We start from the raw sequence: 25,673 nt of genomic DNA, 5'->3' as shown, positions 1-25,673 counted from the left end.
GCTGCAGGACAGTCCTCAGTGCTCATTCTGCTGGACCTCTCAGCCGCATTTGACACAGTCAACCATGACTTCCTCCTAACTATACTCTCAAACATGGGGATCTCAGGCAATGTGCTGTCATGGTTCAGATCGTACCTCACTGGGCACTCATTCAAGGTGTCGTGGCAAGGACAGCTGTCCTCAGCCCGCTCCTTATCCACTGGGGTTCCCCAAGGTTCGGTACTGGGACCCCTTCTCTTCTCCATATACACCACCTCTCTTGGTCAGGTTATCCACTCACACGGATTTTCCTACCATTGCTTTGCGGATGACACCCAGCTATACCTGTCGTTCTCACCTGCAAATTTTCATGACCATACAACTTTACAATTTTTAAAACATCAGTGCAGACATGGACAATAAAACCAAAACTTGTCAACTGTAATCCAAACTGATTACAGTAAGACTAAAATTAATTTGAGAGCTCTATTTTTTAGGGCTAATTTACTGAATTAACTCTGAGCTGATGTATTTGTTAGCATAAAATAGCTTTCCTCCATCAACAAATAGAAACAGAGAGATTTGTAGAGAAAATTTCCATGACTTTTCCAAAACTTATCCAGGCCTTGAAATTGCTATTTTGAAATTTTGAAATGATTTTTCCATGTTTTTCATGATCGTATGAAGCCTGTATAGTTGCGAGGTGCATTTTTGTTTTGGACCACTAGGGTTGGGGTCAGGGGTTAGGGGTTAGGGTTCGTCATGGCTCACAAGTTTAGAAACCTTGCCATAGTTCGTGTACGACGAATAAATTCCAGCAGAATCCATATACAAGGTGTCTTTGAAAACCCAGCAACGCAAATCGAGGCCTCCATCATTAGCCTAAAGAAACAGATCCCGGGTCAGTATGGACACATCTATCATACGTATCCTCCTCAGGAGGAGGGCCAGGGCTTTTAAAGGAGCCGGTAATGAGGACACGCGCCGATGAGAGGAGCTGTGCTTACCGGAGGAGCATTAATATGCGTAATCTGTTATGGGCGTGGGACGTGACAAGACAAGGACATGTAGTGCTCTAATTAAAGTGACCTTTTCCCCACTTCTCCTTCAAGAACAGGCCATCTCTCATTAGGTCTCAGCCCGGCGCACAGAGCGTTATTCATCACACATGGGGACGGAGATTAAAGAGGGAATCTCCCCTCTATCTCTCTTTCTTTCTTTCTTTTCCTCTCTCTCTCTCTCTCTCTCTCTCTCTGTGTGTGCACAGAAAGTCCTAGAACCATCCTTTTAATCCGCTGGAGGACAAGGAAAGAATTAAAGAAGAAGAAGAAGAAGAAGAAGAAGAATACTAATGGAGCGCGAATGAAATCAGGTTTATCCAGCATTTATGAACAGCCATCTTTATTTTTAAAATGCAGGTGATCCGAATGTAAAATGCAACGCATCTTCCCATACAAAAAAATCATAAGAAAAATAAAATCAACAATCTTTAAAATGCAAATTCAAGCTGCAGCCTTCCAGAGGGTCCGGCTGGTCGGCTGCGTTGAGTAAATGAGTGCAGGAGAAATGAAAAGAACGGGGTGAAATAACCTGAACACATTTAAATCAATCAGTGCTTTCTCGTTAAGGTTCACACTACGCGACTTCGCACTACGCAGAATCGTTTAAATCCTTTAATCTTAAAGCCATCAGCTGCCAGAGCCCTGAGAGAGCACAATTGTAGAGCCTTGCTCTCTCTCCCTCTCTCACTTTGGGTGGGTACAGTACAGTAGATGGCGCTCTTCTTTCCCCTACTCATCACTCCTAGGGTGACGTGGATCAACACAAGGCTGCGTCTGTGAGCTGATGTATCAGAACCGAGTCGCTGCGTTGTCCTCTGAGCGTTAGCGCTGTGATGCTACTCTGCAAAAAGTTTAAAAAGAGGCGGAGTCTGACTTAACATGTATTGGAGGAGGCGTGTGCTGGTCTTCCTTACCCTCCTAGTGTTGGAGCATCAATAGTGATAGGGAGAGTCATAATAAGAGTGGGCTGGGTAATTGTCGTCAGTGTAAATTTGGAGAAAATTGGATAAAAATTTTTATTGGATACACATTTTGCATGCTTACTTGATAAAATGTAGTGCTGCTAATGGTGCTGATACCAGAGCTACTGCGAACACGGAGATATCTTCAGATGTCTCTTTTGTATTAGTATTTTTGGAATTATTTTACTACATACAACATGACTGATCCTCAATTTTTGTCAAAGTTTTTTCACTAAAAACCTACGTTAGAACTAAAGGATGATTTAGGCTTCGGTATCGAGTTAATGTAGAGTCTACAGTGTAGCCTGTGAAAGAGACCTATGCTGCTGTGAATGGTTGATTATACTTGGTTTGCATTGGTTTGTCTGCATCTTTCTGCAATTATACTGCAATAAAAACAAAAAATAGACCGTTCAGTGGGCCAATCACAGTTGTTGAAATTCTGGGAGGTGTGCACCATGCTACAGCATTGAGTACGCAGCTATGCATGGGGCATGTATGTCATTTGCGCTATATAGATTCAACATAGATGCATAAATTGGCATTAAAGCATAGCTATGTGTGAGATATTCTGTTCGATTTCTTCACAATTGGATTAAGGGCAAGAAACGAGTGACAAAATTGCATTGTGCAATGATTTGCATGAACATCTGGATGAGTAAATTGATAGACATGTGTTTAAAGCTCCACCCATGGCTTTCTACTCTGCATTCAGCCTGCGTTCTCATTGGCTGGCTGAAGCAATCGCTGATTGGTCCCAATATCAAATCATCCAGATATATGTTGGATTTCTTCTTTTTTGACAACGATTTGGTCAGAAATCTTCAAAAAGAGTTGCTACTAGAAAATCTGATCTTAAAAAAATAATAATAATAATAATAAAAATAAAATCACGTAGTGTGAACCTGGACTAAAACTAAAAAAAACAAACTAAAAAAAAAAAAAAATAAATAATAATAATAATGATGTAGAGGGTCGCATGTTTCATCGCACAGAATTAAGCACCTTGCCTTTAATCATATATATTTATATTTATCTATAGGTTACACCATGTATATCAATGTACATCAAGTGCCAATAAAACAAAGGGGATCAAAAAAAAATAATAAAAATAAAAATAAAAAACAAATACCTGGATTATTCCCTTGTTGCTGTAATTAATATGATTTGTTTTTTTTTTATTTAATATGATTTTATACGATTTTATATGATTCGCTTGGACCCTCATTATCACCCCTCTACCATAAAGCCACAAGTGCACAGGTAACCTGCTACTTCACGCCCAATCCCAAGACAGAAAATAATAAAAATAATAATATTACCAATATTAAAATAAAAAGAAATGAAAAAAAAAAAAAAAAAAAGTTTCAAGTTGCAGTTCCACTCTAAATCAAAAACAAAATGAAAATGAAAAGTAAAAGTCGCTCACACAGCAAAGCTCTCACTTCTCATCTGTAAACCGGTCTGTTCAGGAGAAAAGTACACAGTGTGAATGTCACAAAAGGTTGCATCGTTGACAAGCTATTATTGCTTACAATATGAACACTTTTGTGCTCTAATTAGTCGACGGGTTTACAGTTCCAGGTCACACTTACTATTCGAAAGCACACCAACACAAATGAGAGCTCTAGCGTGTGGAAAATAAAGAAGAAGAAGACCTAGAAAATAATAATATTATTATTATTAATAATAATAATAATAATAATAATAATAATTTTAGTAAGAGCAGACTCGCAGACTTTAGATGGCGATGGAGCCGATTTAAGCTTCGACCTTTAACCTTTACCCTGTCGTCTGGGGAACGTGGTCGGGCTTCCGGCAGAGCGAAGGCGTCGTCGTTTTCATGCACCACAGATGAGAAGAAATGTCCCTGAACGTCCCAGAAAGCCAGCAGATCACCTGTCCCGGGACTGTCCTCTTTTCTGCAGGCTCTGGAAGTGCGCCTCTCTCAGGACCTGGTTGATATGTTGGTACGAGCCCAGGCTGCTGGGGCCGGTCTGGTCCGAGGAGCTGAGGGGACTGCAGGGCCCGAGGGTGGCGAGGGTTGCCAGATTGTCAGCTCCATACTGGCTGCTGGTGCTGCTGCTGCTCCCAGCTGCATGCTCCGGACTACTGACCCCACTGCTGTCACAGCTGGAGGACTGAAAAAGAAAAATCACAGATTATTTACAATTACAGCATCTTTTAGAAATAAAGAGTGAGAAGTAGAGAGAAAGAGAGAGAGGTAGAGAAAATAAGAGCAAGAAGTAGAGTCAGAGCAAGCGAGAAGTAGGAAGAGGAAGTAAAGAGAAATAGTAGAGAGAGAAGTAGAGAGAAAGAAAGAAGTAGCGTGAGAGAAGCAGAAAAAGTGGAGAAAAAGAGAGAGAAGTAGTAAACGAAAAGTAGAAAGAAAAAGAAGTAGAGAGAAAGAGAGAAGTAGAGGGAAAGAGAGAGAAGTAGAGAGAAGTAGAGGGAAAGAGAGAGAAGTAGAGAGTAAGAAGTAGAAAGGAAGTAGAAAGTAGAGAGAAAGAAAGAGAGAAAATAGACAGAAAGAAAGAAATAGAGAGAAAGATAGAAGTAAAGGGAGAGAAGTAGAGATAGTGGAGAGAAAGAGAGAGATAGAGAGAAGAAGTAAATGAGAAGAAAGAAACAGAAGTAGAGCTAAAGAGAGAAGTAGAGGGAAAAAGAAAGAAGTAGAGAGAAAAAAAGAAAATGAGAAGTAGAGAGAAGTAGAAAGGAAGTAGAAAGTAGAGAGAAAGAAAGAGAGAAAATAGACAGAAAGAAAGAAATAGAGAGAAAGATAGAAGTAAAGGGAGAGAAGTAGAGATAGTGGAGAGTAAGAGAGAAAGAAGAAGTAAACGAGAAGAAAGAAACAGAAGTAGAGCTAAAGAGAGAAGTAGAGGGAAAGAGAGAGAAGTAGAAAGAAAGAGAGCAAGAAGTAAAGAGAAAGAGAGCAAGCAAGTAGAGAGGAGGTAGAGTGAGAGAAGTAGAGAACATGGAGAGATAGAAAGAAGAGGGAAAAAGATAGAAAGAAGCAAAGAGAAAAAGAGCAAGTGATAAGTAGAGTGGAAGTAGAGAGGAGAAGTAGAGAAAGAGAAGTAAAGCGAACAAGAAGTAGACAGAAGTAGAGAGAAAGAGTAAGAATAGAAAGGAATTAGAGAGAAAGGGAGAGAAGTAGAGAGAAAAAGAGAAAAATAGAAAACGAGACAAGAAGAGAGAGAATGAGAGCAAGAAGTAGAGAGAAAGAGAGTATTTATTTTCTTAATCTCTGATGATACATCCTGATCCATTTTATCATTTCTTACTGAAAATAAATGACATATTGGTCCTTTAATATATATTGATATAGTTTTATGTGGCAATGTAGTATTTATATACAGGTATTCATTGAGCAACAAGTAGAGCTGGATTCGATTATTATTTTCCAGTAAAGTATTTATTATTATAAAATGTTTAAAAAGACTTCATTTATTTATTCCTTCCAAAATATTTGTCCCTTTTTACTTAACTAATCGTCAAAATAATAAGTACTGTACTTGATTAGTAATAATTTGACCACAGATCCAAAATGTGTAATGTTATAAATGCAGTCCTGAATGATTCCCCTACCTCAGACTCCCACACCTCTACGCTGGGCTCAGAGGACTTGTGTGTTGCGCTGGATCTTTTGGACTGAGGCATTAGATGTGCATCTTCATCATCGCCTTGAGTACGCTGACGTTTCCTACAGGTAGAGACAGATATACAAGATTAGAGACACTGTGATCAATATATTATCTTCACATGGAGTGATGGTAAGCCATTTTAGCCTATAAATCACTCAATATTTCAATAGGTTTAGACTAGTTAAAATGTCAGAGCAGCTATTAAATGTTTAATAGTAATAAAATCAGATCTGCAGATCAATAAATCCAATCCAGGATGTGTGCTCCTGGTTATGTGACCAGCAGCACATAGCTTTAATGTAATTCTGACTATAGGAAAGGATCTGACTTGGTAAGAGCAACACGCCTGATTTGTAAAAACACATTAACTGACAATGAGAAAAGTACAATTAAAAATAAATAATAAAAAAAAAGAATAGTTCAGTTAAAAAATCCTAAAAAATAATAAAAGGCTAAGGAAGCTAAAGGAGATTGAAAAATCTTTAGTTGAACAGATATGAATGCTAGGTACAGATATGTATCCTGTAAAAAGTAGACAGTCATACACACATTATTATATACAGAATAGGGCTGCAGCACACAGTGTAAACGGCTCACACACAGTTTTTACACTCAACTTAGTCTGTGTCTCTAAAAGTGCCCAAACAAAACAGATTACATATTATTTACTCACTATAGATCAGTTCTTTCCACGTTTAAACAACATCTATACATTTAAATGCTTTTAAATCCCATGTTTAGCTGTTTCTATCGTTTTTAGAGATGGAAGACATAGCAAAAATAATAGATGACTAATCGACTAATAGAAAAAAATAATCATTAGATAAGTCGACTACTAAAATAATAATTAGTTACAGCTCTACTACAAAAAACACAGATTAACATTTAACAAAAATCTGACATTTGTAAATCTGTGCAAATAAGCACAGCACATAGCTATAAAATCTGTTATTTGTCTATAACTAGGTAATGGTGATTTATGCTAGTAAAATCTATAGTTACAGACATACAGTACCATTCAAAGTTTGGATACACCTTCTGATTTAATATTGATTTATTTTTCCTACATAGTAAATGAATAATGAAGTGATCCATTCCATACTATGAAGGAACACATAAATAATCCTGTAGTAACTTAGGAAAAGGGTTAAACAACCCAAAATATTTTGTGAAGAAGCATTTAGATGTTCTTATGTGGGGCTGGTAACTCTGATGAAGGAAACTCTTGCTCTTCCTTTCCTGATAAGTGCCAGTTTCATCATCTTTTAAAGCCCTTTTGGATTGATTGACCTTAATTTCATTTTTTAGGGCTGTATATACACCTCTTTACAACACACCTCAAACACATTAAGAGACAATACATTCAAGTAAATAAATCTTGACGAGTTCAGCACAGCTGTTAACTGAAAGCCTGAATTCCAGGTGACTAGCTATCTACCTGTTTAACCCATTTTTTTGTTTACTGAATAGTTCCGTATGTTTTTCAACATAGCTTGCATTTTGTATTAACCCACAATACAGAACATTTTTTTAAATAATGATATAGTTAATTCCTTTAAGCAAGATCTTGGATCAGAGATTTCTATTGTTTTGTTTTGATTATATTTTAACCAGTAAAACCTGAGTCACTTGTATCGTAGCTGAGCTATTGTTGTTGTCATATTAGCCAGGCCATTTCTACGATTCACAAAGCTGTTTTTTACATGAAATGTCCCAAAAACATTGCTGTTTTCTTCCGTATTACTGATAGCAAAGTCGTTGTATTAACAGACACGTATTTAGTAACTTTAGTTCTTTGTTAAAAACAGCTTATCTTACCTGCTTTCAGTCAGCATAGCTGCACTGTAGGTAAAGTAGTTAGGTTAACTAGCTTAGCTAGCTAGCTCTCCAACAACGACGTCCTTTGGTCTGTCCAGAAGGTTAATTCAATTAATTACAGGAGTTTGTTATCTTTTAAAACGTTTTTAACGTTTTAAAACATCGCTGGAGGCTTAATTATAGCTATAAAACGGGTTTAATACGAATAGAAAGACTTAAAAACACCCCAAACCACAGCTAACAGACTAACAGTAAGCTAAAGCTAGTAGCTAGCTAAGCGAACTAACTAACTACAAGTCATCCAAACGAGAACTGAAGACTCTACTCCTTCTAAACTTATTATAATACTTAATGCTTCTATAGCTAAATAATTAATTACAGAAAATATAGGTTAGCTAAGATAGCTAACTATTTAACACAGATAAAGCCTGATAATGTTGTTAGCCAGCTAGCTATCCGAATAGAAAGCTCTCCAGCCAGTCAGCTCCTCTATATAAGCTAAGCTATGCTAAGCTAACGGTCAGCTGTTCACTGCCCGGCTAGCTGCCTAAATAGGTAGCCTAGCTAGCCTGCTCGCTCCCTAGCTAGCCCTAGTTCTTTACGTACGCTAATAAAATAAAGCTAATTAAATAAACTAAACCCCCCAGAATATTCTCTCCCCGCTAAAGACTCGGGTTAATGTAACTCCTCCCGCAGCTTCTCTCAGTTTAAACGCGGTGAGAATTCCTTATCTACACCGCAGAGATCCACAAGCTAAGCTCAGCTAGCTACCTGCTACTGCTACTATTTACATCACAATGCGCATGCGCCCAGGCCAACCCACGCACCCGTAAAAACGCGTCATCAAGAGAGGGGCGGAGCTACAGCAGCCAGGGGGCGGTCCACAACAGGGGCACTGCTAGACAGTTATCTATCTATCTATCTATCTATCTATCTATCTATCTATCTATCTATCTATCTATCTATCTATCTATCATTATTAAATTAGTATTAAAGCTCAAGGCTGGTTAAATGAAAAAGTTCATACAGTTCTGACTTATTAAGGCGTGGGAATGAGATCTTTATGCATGGGAACAAGAACATTAAGGTGTATGAACAAGATAATTAAAGTGTGGGAACAAGATAATTAGGTTGTAGCCAGAAAATTATAAAGCTTGCTTTTCTGTAAATTAATGACCATAAAGAAACAGAAAAACATCTAATTTAAGAATAATCTTTTGTAAAAAATCTATCTATCTTATTTTGATACTGTACCTCTAAACTAATTTCTGGAAAGATTGTGTAGATTTATTATTGATAATGTTGACGCTGAGTTTGGTCTCTGTTTAGTTAATGTGTTGTTTGGCTTTGATTATCATAAAAGTCATACATTTACAATTGTTAATTTTCTCATTCAAAACCTGAAATTATTGTTTTTGAAAAATAAAAACTATAAAACCAAACAATACATAAGTTAGTCACCTAATATTCTCTCTTAAAACTAAAAAGCTGTTAAAACAGTGGATATTTATACTTTTATTTTTTTCTCCCTTTTTTATTTTTCTTCTATACCAATATTTGGCCTCCAGTTATTATTATCTTTCTAACAAATTGTGTTAAATTGTGCTTTAGGATTTTAGCTACGTTTGTAAATACGAGGTTTTAAACTAAAGTGGCCGTAGCTCTTGGTAACAGCGTGGAGCTCGAGGAACCCGGAAGTTTGCAGTTAAGGCTCTTATCAAATTTATGGCGAGACTTCCTACTTTTATCTCCTCCATTATAATAAAATAATACAGCTGACCGCTAGAGGGAGCGCGCGAGCGGGTCCAAAATGAATGGGGGTGAATGAAGCTAAACGGCTAAAAACACAAATTAAATAAAGTATACAGCTGATAGTCCAGGTTATTCCTTTAATTTCGGAAATTATAATAAGATATGTCGCTAATAAAAGCAAAGAATCCTTAGCTGTGCGTTTCTGTTTTTCACAGTAAAAGGGTTTAATTAGTATAAACATTAGCGTTGCTGCTACTGTGCGCTGATTGGTTGGTGGGCTGATGCTGATGCAGTAATAACATTATAATAATTTAAATGTCCCTTTTTACACTGCAATACTAACAGTAATTCTGCGTAAAAAAAAAACACAGATAAATCAAATGTATCTGACATTTTAGATCATTGACATTGGAGTTTCAGTGCATTAGAGATCTAAAAATGAAGTAAGTAAGTAACCTCTTTAGTTGCCTAAAGAACAATCAATATTACTGTACCATTTTTTATTATGACCCACTAGACTTTTCATATTATGGAAGCCCATTTCCGCCACCTGAAGAAAAAAAAACGTCCTCAACTAAGTCATAATTATGAGATAGAAAAGTCATAATTATGGGATAGTAAGTCATAATTATGAGATAGTAAGTCATAATTATGAGATAGTAAGTCATAATTATGAGATACTAAGTCATAATTATGAGATAGTAAGTCATAATTATGAGATAAAAAAGTCATAATTATGAGATAGTAAGTCATAATTATGAGATAGAAAAGTCATAATTATGGGATAGTAAGTCATAATTATGAGATAGAAAAGTCATAATTATGGGATAGTAAGTCATAATTATGAGATAGTAAGTCATAATTATGAGATAGTAAGTCATAATTATGAGATAAAAAAGTCATAATTATGAGATAGTAAGTAATATTTATGAGATAAAAAGTCATCTCATAATTATGACTTAGTATCTCATAATTATGACTTACTATCTCATAATTAAGACTTAGTATCTCATAATTATGACTTAGTTGAGGACGTTTTTTTTTTCTTCAGGTGGCGGAAATGGGCTTCCATATTTCAACTAAACTAGTTGAAAGAGAATAAATTGCCTGTTCTGTGCATTTCTGATCAGTAGGGAGATCATTCCACAGTCTGGGAGCATAAACTGCAAAAAAATAACTTTCATTGATTAAATGTTCTTGCAGCAAGAGCACATTTTTAAAGGTTTATAACTGGATTTTTAAAGTGTTAAAATCATGTATGTAGCATTAAAACGTACTCTGTGTTGAAGAAATAAGAATACTTTAAGTATAAAAATGAATGAATATTTAATTTTTAACTCTGAACCTCTCTCAGGTGGTCTAAATAAAAAAAAAACCTAAATAAAAATTAATGTTAAATAAAAATTCTCGATATCTGTTTATACGCTCTGTGGCTTTATCACCGCCTCCGCAGATGACACACAGCGCAGCCGCAGAGCTGGTTTATACAGAGACTGACCACTTCCTATAGCCACCGTTTTTTACCACCGAGCTACGGCAAAAAATTTGAAAAAAAAAAAAAAATTTAAATAGTACATTTTAGAAAGTATAATTATGTATTTAGCCATAAAAGCAAGGAAACGTAGCTGTTTATTTTAGTTTTTACAGTAAATGGGACTTACATGGTAAAGGCCCTGCATTACTGTTACTATGAGCTGATTGGTTGGTGAGCTAATGCTGATGCAGTGCTGATAGCATGGCACATTTAATAAACATAGATTTTTTTTATCATTACATCATTTAATGTTGACAATGAAAAAACAACAACCTTGAAACAACAAAAAAGACTTTGACTAAAAATCAATGTCAAGCTATAAGAATATGAAGTGAAATTGAAGTTGACCGTTGATTGGATGTCTGTTTGCTATCACTATCCTGGAAAATTGTAAATGCAATCTACAAGATGCATTGCTTTTCCACACTAACATTCAAAATACGCCAAATGAAATGCAAAATCACTTTTACACTATTATATTTCACTATTTATTAAAAAACAATACACACAAATTTACAAATTGTGTCAGAATTGCACATAAACTACCTTAAAATGCTTTAAATCAGCTTAGAACTGAACTGTATGCACTCATTCACTTTACCAGCCTTAAGCTATTTTACCTTTATGTTTACACTACTGTTATATGGTTTCTGTTTATACTTGTACTGTCATTCCCTCTCCCGTCCCCCCACCCCATCACTATTGCACTATTGTCTTGTGTCTTTTTTCCATGTATGTCTATACCTGTGTCATTGTTGTATCGTTTATTTTGTGTCTCTCGTTCTTTTATATTTATGACCTTATTTTCTGTACTTATCTGTGCTGTAGCTTTTGGGAAGGAGAGTAACATAATTTCAATGTTGTGTATGTCCTGTATATATGGAGTATTGACAATAAAACTACTTGACTTTTTTCTTGTAATATTAAGACTTTAATCTCGTATTAGTACAATTTTATACTTTTAATATTAGAACTTTAATCTTCCAGCCCAGCAGCCCAGCAGCGTCTCTACTTCCTCCGGAAGCTGAGAAAGGCCCGTCTCCCTCCACCCATCCTCACACTCTTCTATAGAGGGACCATTGAGAGCATCCTGAGCAGCTGCATCACTGCCTGGTTTGGGACCTGCACCGTCTCTGACCGCAAGACCCTCCAGCGTATTGTGAGGACAGCTGAGAGGATCATCGGCGTCTCTCTCCCCTCAATCACGGACATTTACACCACCCGCAGCATCCGCAAAGCAACCAGCATTGTGAATGACCCCACCCATCCCTCACACGAACTGTTCTCCCTCCTGCCTTCGGGAAGAAGGTACCGCAGCATCCGGTCCAGCACGACCAGATTCTGCAACAGCTTCTACCCCCAAGCCATCAGACTCCTTAACTGCAGAGACTGAACTGATGTTTTTTCTGTACATGCACACACACTCTTACCCCACTTACCCCAGAAAATGGAAAGCACTAAAAACCCTACTACCTCACTGGACTCTATTGCACACTGCATAATTTGCACACTGTCTTGTTATTTATTATTCTTTGTCTGTATGGTGTTGTATTGTCTGTCTGCACTTTTGTACTGTTGCACTATTGTTCTGTCTACACTGTGTTTATGTGCACCATGGTCCCTGGAGGAACGTTGTTTCGTTTCACTGTGTACTCTGTATATAGCTGAAATGACAATAAAAACCACTTTGACTTTGACTTTGACTTTGAATCTTGTAATATTGCAACTTTATTTTTGATTAACTGTTATTTTAATTTTTTTAAGAGTGTCCCTAAAATGCCGTCGTATGATTTTGTTCTGTGTTAGAAGTAATATAATAAGAATATTTTTAGTCTAAAAATTAATAAACATTAATAAACTGCTTAAATTATTTTTCTCAATCGCTCCATTTGAACCCATTCATTTTGTCCTCACTCTGGAGCGCCCTCTAGTGGTCGCTCCCGCTCACAGCACACAGTGAAGTGGGTGATCTCGGTGTCTGTGGGTGGAGGATCTGTGGCGCAGCAGCAGCAGCGGCGGCAGTAACAGTAACAGCGCGGGGAGGAGGAGGAGGATTAGTGAAGGATCTCCTCATAATAAAACACACGGGCTGAAAACATGGGAAACACCGACTCCAAACTCAAATTCAGGAAAGCGGTCATTCAGCTCACCACTAAAACCCAGGTCAGCGCTTTATTCCCTCATTTATACTGGATTTACTGGTTTTACTGGGCGAGCAGCGCCTGAACGCTTCCAGATGGAGGCAGATCGCTATCCGCAACATCAAGGATGAGGGTCTGAGACACTAAACCTCAGTTAAAAACACAGATACCTGCTGATAAAAGCGAGATCTGCTGTTTATCTCACTGTTTAACGCGAAATATCTGTTTTTCCTGCTTTTATTATGATATATTTATTTATCAGGCCAATAAAAACAGCCCTGCACCTGCTGCACCTGAACAGGAGGGTAGATATAAATAAATATGGATATAACGTTAGAGAGCTGATTCTGGGTCTATCTGTGTTTTATTTTGTTTATTTGTGGTTTTTAAAAAACAAATTAGGGAAAAAAGCCGAATATCAGATTTCTAACCTTATTCTCTTAAATAAACAGAGACCTGAGCTCCGCCGCCGCTGTGTTTCAACATATTGTGAATGATTTTCATGATTTTCAGCATAAAAGCGCAGATTAAATGGTGATTTATAGAGAGATGTTTCTGTAATCAGTGCGAATTATGATATTAAAGAGGTTAATCAGTGGATTTAAAGCTGGAAATGTTTTATTAGACCGGGATCCAGTGAAACGCAGACAGGATCTGTTTGTAGTTTGTAGAGATGACGCGAGATTTCAGCTTCACACGAGAACAGCGTTTCAGCTTCTTCTGGTTGCTACATATACACTATATATATATATATATATATATATATATATATATATATATATATATATATATATATATACACACTATATACACACACACTATATATACAAACAATATATACACTATATACATACACTGTATACACTAATGTATATATATATATATATATATATATATATATATATATATATATATATATATATATATATATATATATATAATATATATACACTATACACTACACACACTATATACATACACGAATATATATATATATATATATACATATATACAACATATATATATATACACTACATATATACACAGTATATACATACACACTATAAATTCACTATATGCACACTACACTACACACACTATACGCTACACACACAATATACATACACACTATATATACACACTATATGCTACACACACACTATATTTACACACTAAATATATATATATATATACACACACACACACACAAACACTACACTACACACAGTTACAGATATCTATAATTAATTTTGTAATAGTAATCATTATTCATTCCTTTCCTATTGGAGGACAAGCGACAAATTGCCTTGTGATTTTTTTTTTACTTTATGCAAATTAATTATTACGTGGGGAAACGACATTCTACACTGATTGGCTGGACGGATTTTTTGGGCCAATAGCATATACAGCGGCAAAATCCCAGTCATGCAGCTTAGTATGGAGTGAATTTTGTGCCAAAAGTTTTACACAAAAAAATAAAATCCGCAATCAAAATGTTAGGAATCAAAAGCAAAAATTATATGTTACAAATTCAAAAGAGAAAAAATATATAGCAAATATATATTTTTAAATATACTTGGTTATTTTATTATCCTTTGCAGTTATTTGAAAATTATTTCAGTTTGGTCTTTGCTTTTATTTTTGTGTTTTTGTGAATTTTCTGTGGATTTTTTTGGATTTTTCTGTTAAAGACTTTTGCTTCTGGAATCCCTCTTTTGCTTCTGCTTCAGATTTTTGCTTCTGAGTTTTGGCACAGTTTTCACGGGTGGGCGGGGCTTAGAAGAAGGGGTTCCCCTTGAATCTCCATTGGTCAGCTGGTTCTGGACTGGCGGGTTCCCTGAACCCTCGTCTGAGACTGACCACGCCCCCAAACACCCCGCCAGCTTCAAGCGTCCTTCCAAACACGGAGTGAACAGCAGCTTCCAGCAAACAGCAACAGCAGCAGATACTTTTACAATTAAATATTATACAAACGTTATGTTCACAAGTCACATTAGCGAGATTGCTAAATATTCATGCTGAAAGTAGGTAACTACCTAACTCACTAGCTCAATGACTAGGTAACTCACTAGCTCACTGACTAGGTAACTCACTAGTTCACTGACTAGCTAACTCACTAGTTCTCTGACTAGCTAACTCACTAGTTCTCTGACTATGTAACTCACTAGTTCACTGACTAGCTAACTCACTAGTTCTCTGACTATGTAACTCACTAGTTCACTGACTAGGTAGCATTCTAATTCATTAGCTCATTGAGTAGGTAAGTAGCTAACTCAGTAGCACACTTACTATGTAACTCACTGGTTCACTGACTAGGTAACTCACTTGCTCACTGAGTAAGTAACCTGCTAACTCATTAGCTCACTGAGTAGGTAACTCACTAGTTCACTGACTAAGTAATTCACTAGCTCACTGAGTAGGTAACTAACTCACTAGTTCACTGGCTAGATAACTCACTAGTTTGCTGGCTAGGTTGCTCACTAGCTCACTGAGTAGGTAACTAGCTAACTCACTAGCTCATTGACTAAGATAACTGACTAGTTCACTGATTAGGTAATTAGCTAACTCACTAGCTCATTGACTAGGTAACTATCATAATTTGCGCGTGAATATTTAGCACATCTTGCTAATGTGAGCTTTTAAATGGAGTGAAACAGAGAATAATATAACATAATATAACATTAAACATAACGTTTGTATAATATTTAATTGTAAAAGTATCTGTTGCTGTTTGCTGGAAGCTGCTGTTCACTCCGTGTTTGGAAGGACGCTTGAAGCTGGCGGGTGTTTGGGGGCGTGGTCAGTCTCAGACGAGGGTTCAGGGAACCCGCCAGTCCAGAACCAGCTGACCAATGGAGATTCAAGGGGAACCCCTTCTTCTAAGCCCCGCCCACCCGTGAAAACTGTGCCAAAACTCAGAAGCAAAAATCTGAAGCAGAAGCAAAAGAGGGATTCCAGAAGCAAAAGTCTTTAACAGAAAAATCCAAAAAATCCACAGAAAATTCACAAAAACACAAAAATAAAAGCAAAGACCAAACTGAAATAATTTTCAAATAACTGCAAAGGATAATAAAATAACCAAGTATATTTAAAAATATATATTTGCTATATATTTTTTCTCTTTTGAATTTGTAACATACAATTTTTGCTTTTGATTCCTAACATTTTGATTGCGGATTTATTTTTTTTGTGTAAAACTTTTGGCACAAAATTCACTCCATAGCTTAGCATCAGCTGCCGGAGCCCAGAGAGAGCACAGCTGGTAGGGTGATGTGGATCAGCACAAGGCTGCGTCTGTGAGCTGTTGTATCAGAACCGAGTCGCTACGCTTTCCTCCGAGCGTTAGCGCTGTGATGCTACTCGTGTTGGTATTTTTATCAGCTGTTCACTCATTTACTGATTTTTGATCCTCAGCCTGTTGAAGCTACAGACGATGCGTTCTGGGATCAGTTCTGGGCCGACACCGCCACCACCGTACAGGACACCTTCGCTCTGGTTCCGGCTGCTGAGATCCGGGCTGTGAGGGAGGAATCCCCCTCCAATCTGGCAACCCTGTGCTATAAGGTAAGTTATTTAAAGTTCATTAGTGTATTAATATCAGATTTAGGCCTTTCACTAATCATTATATAAAATTCCTGGGGTAAAATGTATTGAATGTATTGTGTATGAAGGAGGAATGTTTTGATGAGGCTGTTTGGGTGAAGTGCCCACAGTTCACAGGGTACAGGAAGCAGTCTGTGCACTTCCCTTCCTGTCTCCAGCTTTCTGCTTCCTTTAGAAGCTTCATATCTGCAGCAAAAAAACAAAAAACATCACTTTTATCTTAATTCACTTTACAGCCGTCCAGTTCTATACAGCAGCAGCCACACTATATACTCTCTTTAATTACACAAAATAAAGTATTCAGTATCACACAGACCCTGACTAAAAACCTAAAACATCTTACAAAATCAGAAAAATGAATCTAAGGCATATTTTACCAGATTAAACCTTGTAGTATGTTTGTCAGATTCAGGTGATTTTAGCTGTATATGTCATGTGGATGGGTTTACAGGTTTACAGGTTACAGGCATTGATATTTAATTATTAGTTTAGATTAGTAAAGATTGGTGTCAGAAGTGGTTCATTTAGTCAATTCACTAGTCATTACATTCCACTGTTCTGATTGGATACAAAGTAAACCTTTCTTTTACTTCTACACTATACACACACACACACTAAATAAATATATATATATATATATATATATATATATATATATATATATATACACACAATATACACACACTATACAGTACACACACACTATATATACACACTATACAGTATATAAACACTACACAATAAACTATAAACACACTACACACTTTACACTATATATACACACTATACACACTATATATATATATATATATATATAATCATACTATCCATCCATCCATCCATCCATCCATATATCTATATATCACAGTTACAGGTATCTATAATTATTTTTTGTAATAGTAACCATTATAATTCCAGTCTAATCCTCACTCATACAAACTAAGTGGTGGAACAAAATATCAATATGGCGATATATTTTATAATTTTCATTTGCAATACTATATCAATATATATATTTTTCTACTCAGATTTTGTAAATATGACTAACTAATATTCTAAAATTTGATTTAAACAATTAAGCAGTATGTCAAATGGCTTATAGTATCGAATTACATTGAATTGTACCTGTATCAAGATGCATATCGAATCGTTAAGTCTTTGCCAATACAGCCCTAGTTACGATAAATCCAATATATATTTCTTTCCACCTGTTCTTCATAAGGTTTCAATTATTTATATAAAACACCAACAGGCTCCTTATCACTTTACAGATGGATCCTTATCTAATCGCTGTAATATAATCGTGATTGTTCACAATTCTCACTTTTGATGGGCAAATTAGTTTACTGTTTTAACAACCGCCTGTATTACAGTTAGTATAAGCAATGGTATTATTATTGTGTATGGTTCTAAGGGGGCATTATTTTCAGATACACACATTTCCTGCCCTTAGCTTGTGAACATGCTACTGTAGAATCACTGTGGGTGTTGGATAAACACAATTTCTAAGTGGATATTGTTTTCCATGTATGAATAGTTCCTGTTTTATTTGTGAAAACTGGTACAGGAAGACGTTTGGCTGACCCACATGGCAACACCTTTACCAGAGTGATGACAGTTGTTATGCCTATTTTAAAATGAGCAATGTTTTATAAGCCTATTAGTTGTGCAAAAAAATATTATGTTAATTTCTATTATATATTTCTTTAAAGTTTAAAGTTTGTTTCTGTATTTTGTCAGTAAATATAGGGATTAAAATATTTTAAAAGTGAGTCTAAAATCTGTGTAAACATATAGAGTGTTTTATGTTGGTGATCATTTCTATTCTCTCTCTGATTTCCTCCTCCATCCCTCCTTTTAGATTTAATTAAATGTAATGTTGAGATTTAACAACAACAACTGAAATAATCCTGGTTGGTTTTTAATCACAGTTTTTTTCATGCATCTTGGCATCATGTTCTCCTCCACCAGTCTTACACACTGCTTTTGGATAACTTTATGCTGCTTTACTCCTGGTGTAAAAATTCAAGCAGTTCAGTTTGGTGGTTTGATGGTTTGTGATCATCCATCTTCCTCTTGATTATATTCCAGAGGATTTTAATTTGATAAAATCAAAGAAACTCATCATTTTTAAGTGGAATCTTATTTTTTTCCAGAGCTGTATGTAGCAGAATCACTGCTATATATTTATTGAGCATCATCCACTAAGACTGGGTTTAGGATCAGCTTCACTCTTTCAGTTCAGTCATGAATAGCCTCTTTCACCAGCTGTTCTCCTGAAACTCGGAGGTGAAATCGATCCTGGTTCAGCTGTGTTTCCCAGGCTGCCGCTGTAGATTTTAATTGCACTCAGATTTCTCCCAGCCTCAAAATCCTTTCTTCTCTAAATGCGTTTCATTCAAACTCTACTCAAATATGAGCAGATAAAGCAGTTTCTTTGTAGTCAAGTCATCTTTACTTACAGTTCACTTAAAATGACGAGTTTCTTTGATTTTATCAAATTGAAAACCTCTGGAATATAATCAAGAGGAAGATGGATGATCACAAGCCATCAAACCACCAAACTGAACTGCTTGAATTTTTACACCAGGAGTAAAGCAGCATAAAGTTATCCAAAAGCAGTGTGTAAGACTGGTGGAGGAGAACATGATGCCAAGATGCATGAAAAAAAAAACTGTGATTAAAAACCAACCAGGGTTATTCCACCAAATATTGATTATTTCTGAACTCTTAAAACTGTATGAATATGAACTTGTTTTCTTTGCATTATTTAAGGCCTAAAAGCTTCATCTTTTTTTTTGTTATTTCAGCCATTTTTCATTTTCTGCAAATAAATGCTCTAAATGAGAATAATTTTATTGGGAAATATTTGGAAACTGATTCAGAAAAGTGTTTTTTCATTATTTTTAAATGTTTATATATTGCTCATCAAGAGTTAATTACTTGAATTTCTTGTCTCTTAATAAAGTGTTTGAGAGCATCAGTTAAAGTAAAGTAGTGAAGAGGTAGAGTTACAGGTACAGTGAATAGCTCTAAAGCAACAACTACTCAACTAAGTAAAGAAAAGTAAAAAAAAAATGAAGGTCAGTCAATCTGAAAGTCAATTACTAGAACTGTCCTTCAAGAAAGTATCCTCAAGTACAGTCGCAAAGATAATCTAGTCAAAAACGTTATGGTGATGAAACTGGCACTCATCAGGACCGTCCCAGGAAAGGAAAAGTGAGAGTTTTTTTCTGTTGTAGAGGTTGTTAAGTTTTTGACTCGTTCTCTGGGTGTTTTCTCTCCAGGCGGTGGAGAAGTTGGTGCAGGCGGCGGAGTCGGGATGCCCCAGTGAAAGAGAAAAACAGGTGGTTCTGAACTGCACCCGCATCCTCACCCGCATCCTGCCCTACATCTTCGAGGACCAGGACTGGAGGGGCTTCTTCTGGTCCACCGTGCCCGGCGCCGGCCGAGCCGGGGTGAGTGATGGATGGATTTTGGTGGATTAAGAAAATTAATTTCAGATGATGTAGTGCTATATTGTTGCTTGCATTTTGTGTGCATACTGGAAGTACCCTATTGCACAATATGTCAGCTTTATAATATACCGGGGTTGGACAATGAAACTGTAACACCTGTGATCTTGTTAGTGTGGGATTTTAGGTTTCATGTCTAAATTGGAGCAGCCTGGTGTTCAATCTTCATTAATTGCACATTGCACCAGTAAGAGCAGAGTGTGAAGGTTCAATTAGCAGGGTAAGAGCACAGTTCTGCTCTAAATATTGCAATGCACACAACATTATGGGGGACATACCAGAGTTCAAAAGAGGACAAATTGTTGGTGCACGTCTTGCTGGAGCATCTGTGACCAAGACAGCAAGTCTTTGTGATGCATCAAGAGCCACGGTATCCAGGGTAATGTCAGCATACCACCAAGAAGGACCAACCACATCCAACAGGATTAACTGTGGATGCTGTAAGAGGAAGCTGTCTGAAAGGGATGTTCGGGTGCTAACCCAGATTGTATCCAAAAAACATAAAACCACGGCTGATCAAATCACGCAGCGGTTGTTTCCATGTAGCTTGTTTTAACACAGTAAACGCGCAGACTACAGTCTGAAATACTTGTTTTTGAACAGTGAAAGAGGTAACTAGCGCTTAGCTCGGTTATCAGGTAATGCTAATGTTGCTCCAGCAGTGCTAGCCAGGGTTAGCAGCCGGCTACAGGCCGATAATACTCACCTCTGAATGGGAAAATAGCTAGTACTTAGAGTGGTTAGCAGCTAATGCTAATACTGCTCCAGTCTTAGTGCTGGAGAAACTTCACTAAACACTCCTGTATAACTCTGTACTTCAGTGGAGTGTCTTTACTGCTCCTTAATACCTGACTGATAGAATTCATACATAAGGAGCACCGGATTATAAGCAGCTCTGATGATTTTTGGGAAAATTAAAGTATTTTTAGTGCTGCTAATAGTGCAAACAAATATGAACAGAACTGCATCTATCATATAGACATTAAATGAACAACATATATATATTTTTTACACATATACCTTATTATGCAATACTTTATTCTTTTTTCCAAATATTTAGTGTGACTCCAAGTAGGAAAAAGTTGGGAAAATGCTAATATAAAATATAAAAAGTTTGTTTTGTATTTTCTTTGATTTTAAGTTATTTCATGTTTTAACTGCTTAAATATATTTGATTTTTGGAATGCGCTTCAGGTCTGAAATGCAGGAATGGCTCATTTTGTAATAATAAATGAAATAAAATTACCGTAAACAGATAAAACATGAATATATCTTGTGTTTTGTACTGTCTGCTGTCAAAAAAACCCCAAATAAATATGAGAAAAACTGTGTTTATAGTTATTTTAAATTGCATTTTCCATATTGTCCCAATGGTTTTCTGATTTAGCAGTACAGAACCATTTCCTTCTCTAAAGAAGAATCTTTTAGAGTGCTCACACAGCTAATACAGACTGTTCTTTTAGGAGAGGTGGAGAATAAAGCTGGTCTGTGGGGTTCTGGAGGTTGGACCGTGTGGATCAGGTGTCTGGGATAAAGTACTGGTCCAGGATCAGCTCCTACATTCCTGCTTTATTCTATTCATTAGCATGTGAAAGCTAAACGTGATCCTAGACCAGTTTTACAGCATGAGGACAAAACCAGGACAAAAGCAGCATTTTAAGACAATAGGCTGAGTGTTGAAGGTGGTCAAGTAAAGATAATAAGCATCTTTGGGTTTTATAAAAGCGCTATATATAAATAAAGTATTATTATTATTAATAATAAGGATACAGATTAATATGCTTTGATTTATCACAGAATTGCGGAATTTTTGCCATTGATTTGCTCAATTTTGTGGGACAAAATTTCCTTTTATTCCCTTTATTCATCAGATTTCTCCTGAAGTGAACTATCCAACATTTTACAATATTAATAATAAATGTAACATAAATAAATAATGTAACAACAGAAATCTACCACAAAACGGGAATAATTTTTTGTTACATGCGTATAAACTGCAAACAAACAATTTAAAGTAAAAAACAGTAAAACAGCAAAACAAATGATTACTCATTATATCATGATATGGATTTTTTTTAAATCTTTTGCGTAAAGCAAGGCTTGAATTTCGGTCACAGCGATATGATTCAGATATGGATATAAACAGTATAAAGAATTTTAGGTGCATGTGCCATATTGTATTTTACTCAATATACAATAATATCGCCAACATTGTTTAAATATAGTGAATGATATTATACCCTGAATGATAGTGCTATATCACCCAGCCCTAATTATCACATTTTATCACTTTATTTCTTTTTACTGTTTTTAGCAAAAGAAAAATTCACACTTTTCTCTTTTATCATTATATATCTACTAGAGACTAAGAGATTACATCTGTCCAGTATCATTTATTTTACTTTTTATTTTACCTGGATATATGGAGATATTTGGAGTGCAGTATTAGCATTATTAGCATTATTAGCATTATTAGTATCATGACGTTCTGAATCATTGACTTCTGTTACTGTAAATCTGATAAAATGTATTGTATCTTGTATTTTTTAATATCTCAGTTAGGGTTGTGCCGTATCATATCATATAATATACAATAATACAATTTATTTTTATTTTGTAGCAGTAGTGTATTTTGATTTTTTTTTTATAAAATTATAAATAATGCACATGCACACAATATGATGTTAATGCTAAAATGCTATATTTTTCAGCCCAATCTCAAACAAAAACAGAGTAAAATTCATATCTGCAGTAGAGCTGCAGTACAGTGAGTGTTGTGTAACTCAGTTACCGAGCCTGTGAAGCTCCCGAGCTGTAGCGTAGCCTCTTCAGAACTGTATATGAGGCATCAGGAGTGAGGAATTATGTAATGCTGTGTTCTAGTGGATCTGAACTCCTGCCACAGAAAGGTATTCATGAAGCAGCAGCTGAGCGAATAAGTGCTTTAGGGGAAGACAAAACCCCAGTTTCTGAAAAATCCATCTTTCAGATTCTGTTACGGTTCTTTTTAAGGTGATGCAAGTGTATAAAAAGTGTACTGAGTGTATCAGATCAGATCTGTTCACTACAAATATATACAAATATTAAAAACTGCATTATAGGAACGTTTTGCTTTAAATACTGATTATACTAATATTGCAAGCCATTATAATCCCAAGATATTTAATATTTGTCTGCTTATTTTAATGTAAAGCAATTAAAATGCTTAAAACTAATGGTATGAGTTAGAGCTGAGATGAGAAACAATATATTATAGCCCTGGAAAAAAAATAAGAGAGCACTTAAAAATTATGAATATTTTTGATTTTATCAAATTGAAATCCTCTGGAATATAATCAAGAGGAAGATGGATGATCACAAACCATCAAACCACCAAACTGAACTGCTTGAATTTTTACACCAGGAGTAAAGCAGCATAAAGTTATCCAAAAGCAGTGTGTAAGACTGGTGGAGGAGAACATGATGCCAAGATGCATGAAAAAAAAGTGTGATTCAAAAACAGGATTATTCCACCAAATATTGATTATTTCTGAACTCTTAAAACTTTATAAATATGAATAATGAATCTTTGCATTATTTGAGGTCTGAAAGCTCTGCATCTTTTTTTTGTTATTTCAGTCATTTCTCATTTTCTGTAAATAAATGCTCTAAATGAGAATATTTTTATTTGTAATTTGGGAGAAATGTTGTCTGTAGTTTATAGAATAAAACAACAATGTTCATTTTACTCAAACATAAACCTATAAATAGCAAAATCAGAGAAACTGAAAATATTTTTGACTGAAACATCCAAAATTCTAAAGGTAAATTGCAGGTGAATGTTTTAATGTTTTGTAAGTAATCATCTTGTAATAGATGTCAATCAATTTTTACTGATAACTGATTATAATTTATGTATGATTTATTTTACGCAGTAAAATACAGAACAGTATGTTAATACTACAACTGATTGTATTATAAACCCAACAACGTCTCTCCTGTATGATCTCACATGAACCTCTTTAGACCTTACAGCTAATGTCAAAATTCCCCTTGAGGGTTTTATACAGACCAGGCAACCTATGACTGAATCTCAACGTGTTGCTTCAGCATGTTTCCACAATTCCGCATTGCTCTACAGTTTAAACTCGAGGCTTGTTGGATCGATTTCGTCTGATTTTAATATTAATAAATGATCATTTTGTCTCTTATATTGTCTTGTCTGATGTTTTTACAGATGGATGAGATGGATGATGATGATGAAGGAGCTCGGCCGCTGGCGGAGTCACTACTGCTGGCCATTGCTGACCTGCTGTTCTGCCCGGATTTCACCGTTCAGAGCCACCGGAGGGGCGGCCCGGTCAGTGAGCGCTTCGGATCACTATCAGCACTCACCATTCCTTTCTGCCAGATCACACCTCCTCTACTTTACTCCTGCGGTTATTCTCGTCCCCCTGACGTCTCTCCACTTCATTCATACGCTCACAGGATCAGATTCCTTTTATTTTCACTTAATTCACCTTAAATCTCGTACAGGATTAGTGAACCCGGCAGGTGAGCTCGTGGAATGAGGAAGCAGAGAGTCTGTTTAATGTAAAATAGGGAGGAAAACAGGTCTTTAACGATCAAATTAACCTCAATTTGGACTCTGATCCAGACTTTCAAGTGTAATATTCAAGATTCTAAGAGTTTAATTTAAGGCTGCATGATATTGGAAAAAAAATTACATTGCAAATGTTCTTTTTTGAGCTTTAAAACCCGAGAAAACAGCAAAACAACAGTAATCGGCACTTTAATCAGGCGTTTAAATGGCTTTTTAAAAGGTGAATAAGATTAAGAATAAGTTTTTCTGGGATTAAAAGTGTGAATTCAGCTGTAACTGGAAATATCTGCAGTGCTAAACTGTGCTGGACTGAGGAGCACAGCTTTCCACATGTGCTCATGTTTACAAGCACGTGCCCAACCATGTGGATGGAGGCCATGCATGCGATTACCTCGTGTTTACTCCTGCCCCTCCCCTTCGTGCTTCTCAGGCAGCAGCAGCCTGTCACTCACACAGACACAGAGACAGCGCTGTGTATCTACTTCTAGTGTCAAGAATCAAAACAACATTGCAACATGATGTGTTTAATTGATTTAATTGCCTTAAGTGACATCACACGTCCTGTGTTATAAGTGCAATATATCTTTGTTTACAAGGGTAATGTGCAATTTTACTACTTGGATCTGGTTTGTTTGTGTGTTACTGTTATTTTCTGTAAATCTTTTATATACTTTGTGTTTTTATATGTTTATATTTAAATCTTTTGTAATTTATTTAGGCAAATTGTAGTTTGTAATAATCAACCTTTATTTTCACTCAGGAAAACATTGAGGTTGACCCTCATTTACATGTTGCCGACCGTTTACATCATCAAAGAGGTTGAAAACATTTAGTAAGAAATCAGAAATAATAAGGAATAAAACTGTAAAAAATAATAAATAAAAGAAATACTGTTTGGGTATTGAGTGAAGGCATGGTAGCTAGCATCCACCTGCTACTGCTCTGTTTACCAGTCGTAAAATATATGAAAAATAAAACAATTGAATAAATAAATAAATAATAAAACAAAACACAGCGTGGTTGCCAGATGGGATGAAAATGGCTAAAAGGCATGCTAAAAAAGCAAACAGCTTAGCAGAGGT

The 25,673-nt window shown here is 36.0% G+C and overlaps 2 protein-coding genes and 1 long non-coding RNA gene across 3 annotated transcripts in view; 1 reads left to right on the top strand and 2 right to left on the bottom strand.

Moving 5' to 3' along the window:
* Positions 1-25,673, bottom strand: part of LOC125784464 (uncharacterized) — a 320,028-nt gene that overhangs the window by 244,709 nt on the left and 49,646 nt on the right. The window lies entirely within an intron of this gene.
* On the bottom strand, positions 1,364-8,275 carry LOC111192979 (protein FAM104A). Its single transcript, XM_022671451.2, has 3 exons — positions 7,465-8,275; positions 5,591-5,705; positions 1,364-4,143 (listed from the first exon to the last, which is right to left on the bottom strand). Exons 1-3 carry the CDS (start codon positions 7,479-7,481, stop codon positions 3,898-3,900), a joined length of 378 nt encoding a protein of 125 aa, XP_022527172.2. The 5' UTR covers positions 7,482-8,275; the 3' UTR covers positions 1,364-3,897.
* Positions 12,759-25,673, top strand: part of hid1a (HID1 domain containing a) — a 39,988-nt gene continuing 27,073 nt past the window's right edge. The window contains exons 1-4 of the mRNA XM_049468126.1: positions 12,759-12,913; positions 16,306-16,455; positions 19,782-19,952; positions 24,226-24,348. Of these exons, the coding sequence (XP_049324083.1) occupies positions 12,848-12,913; positions 16,306-16,455; positions 19,782-19,952; positions 24,226-24,348 (510 nt within the window). The 5' untranslated portion in view covers positions 12,759-12,847. The remainder of the gene's footprint in view (positions 12,914-16,305; positions 16,456-19,781; positions 19,953-24,225; positions 24,349-25,673) is intronic.

This window comes from Astyanax mexicanus, chromosome 19, assembly GCF_023375975.1.
Source record: "Astyanax mexicanus isolate ESR-SI-001 chromosome 19, AstMex3_surface, whole genome shotgun sequence".
In the NCBI taxonomy this organism is placed as follows: Eukaryota; Metazoa; Chordata; class Actinopteri; order Characiformes; family Acestrorhamphidae; genus Astyanax; species Astyanax mexicanus.
Note: the sequence above shows the minus strand (reverse complement) of the source record. Positions and strands in the feature narration are given on the sequence as shown.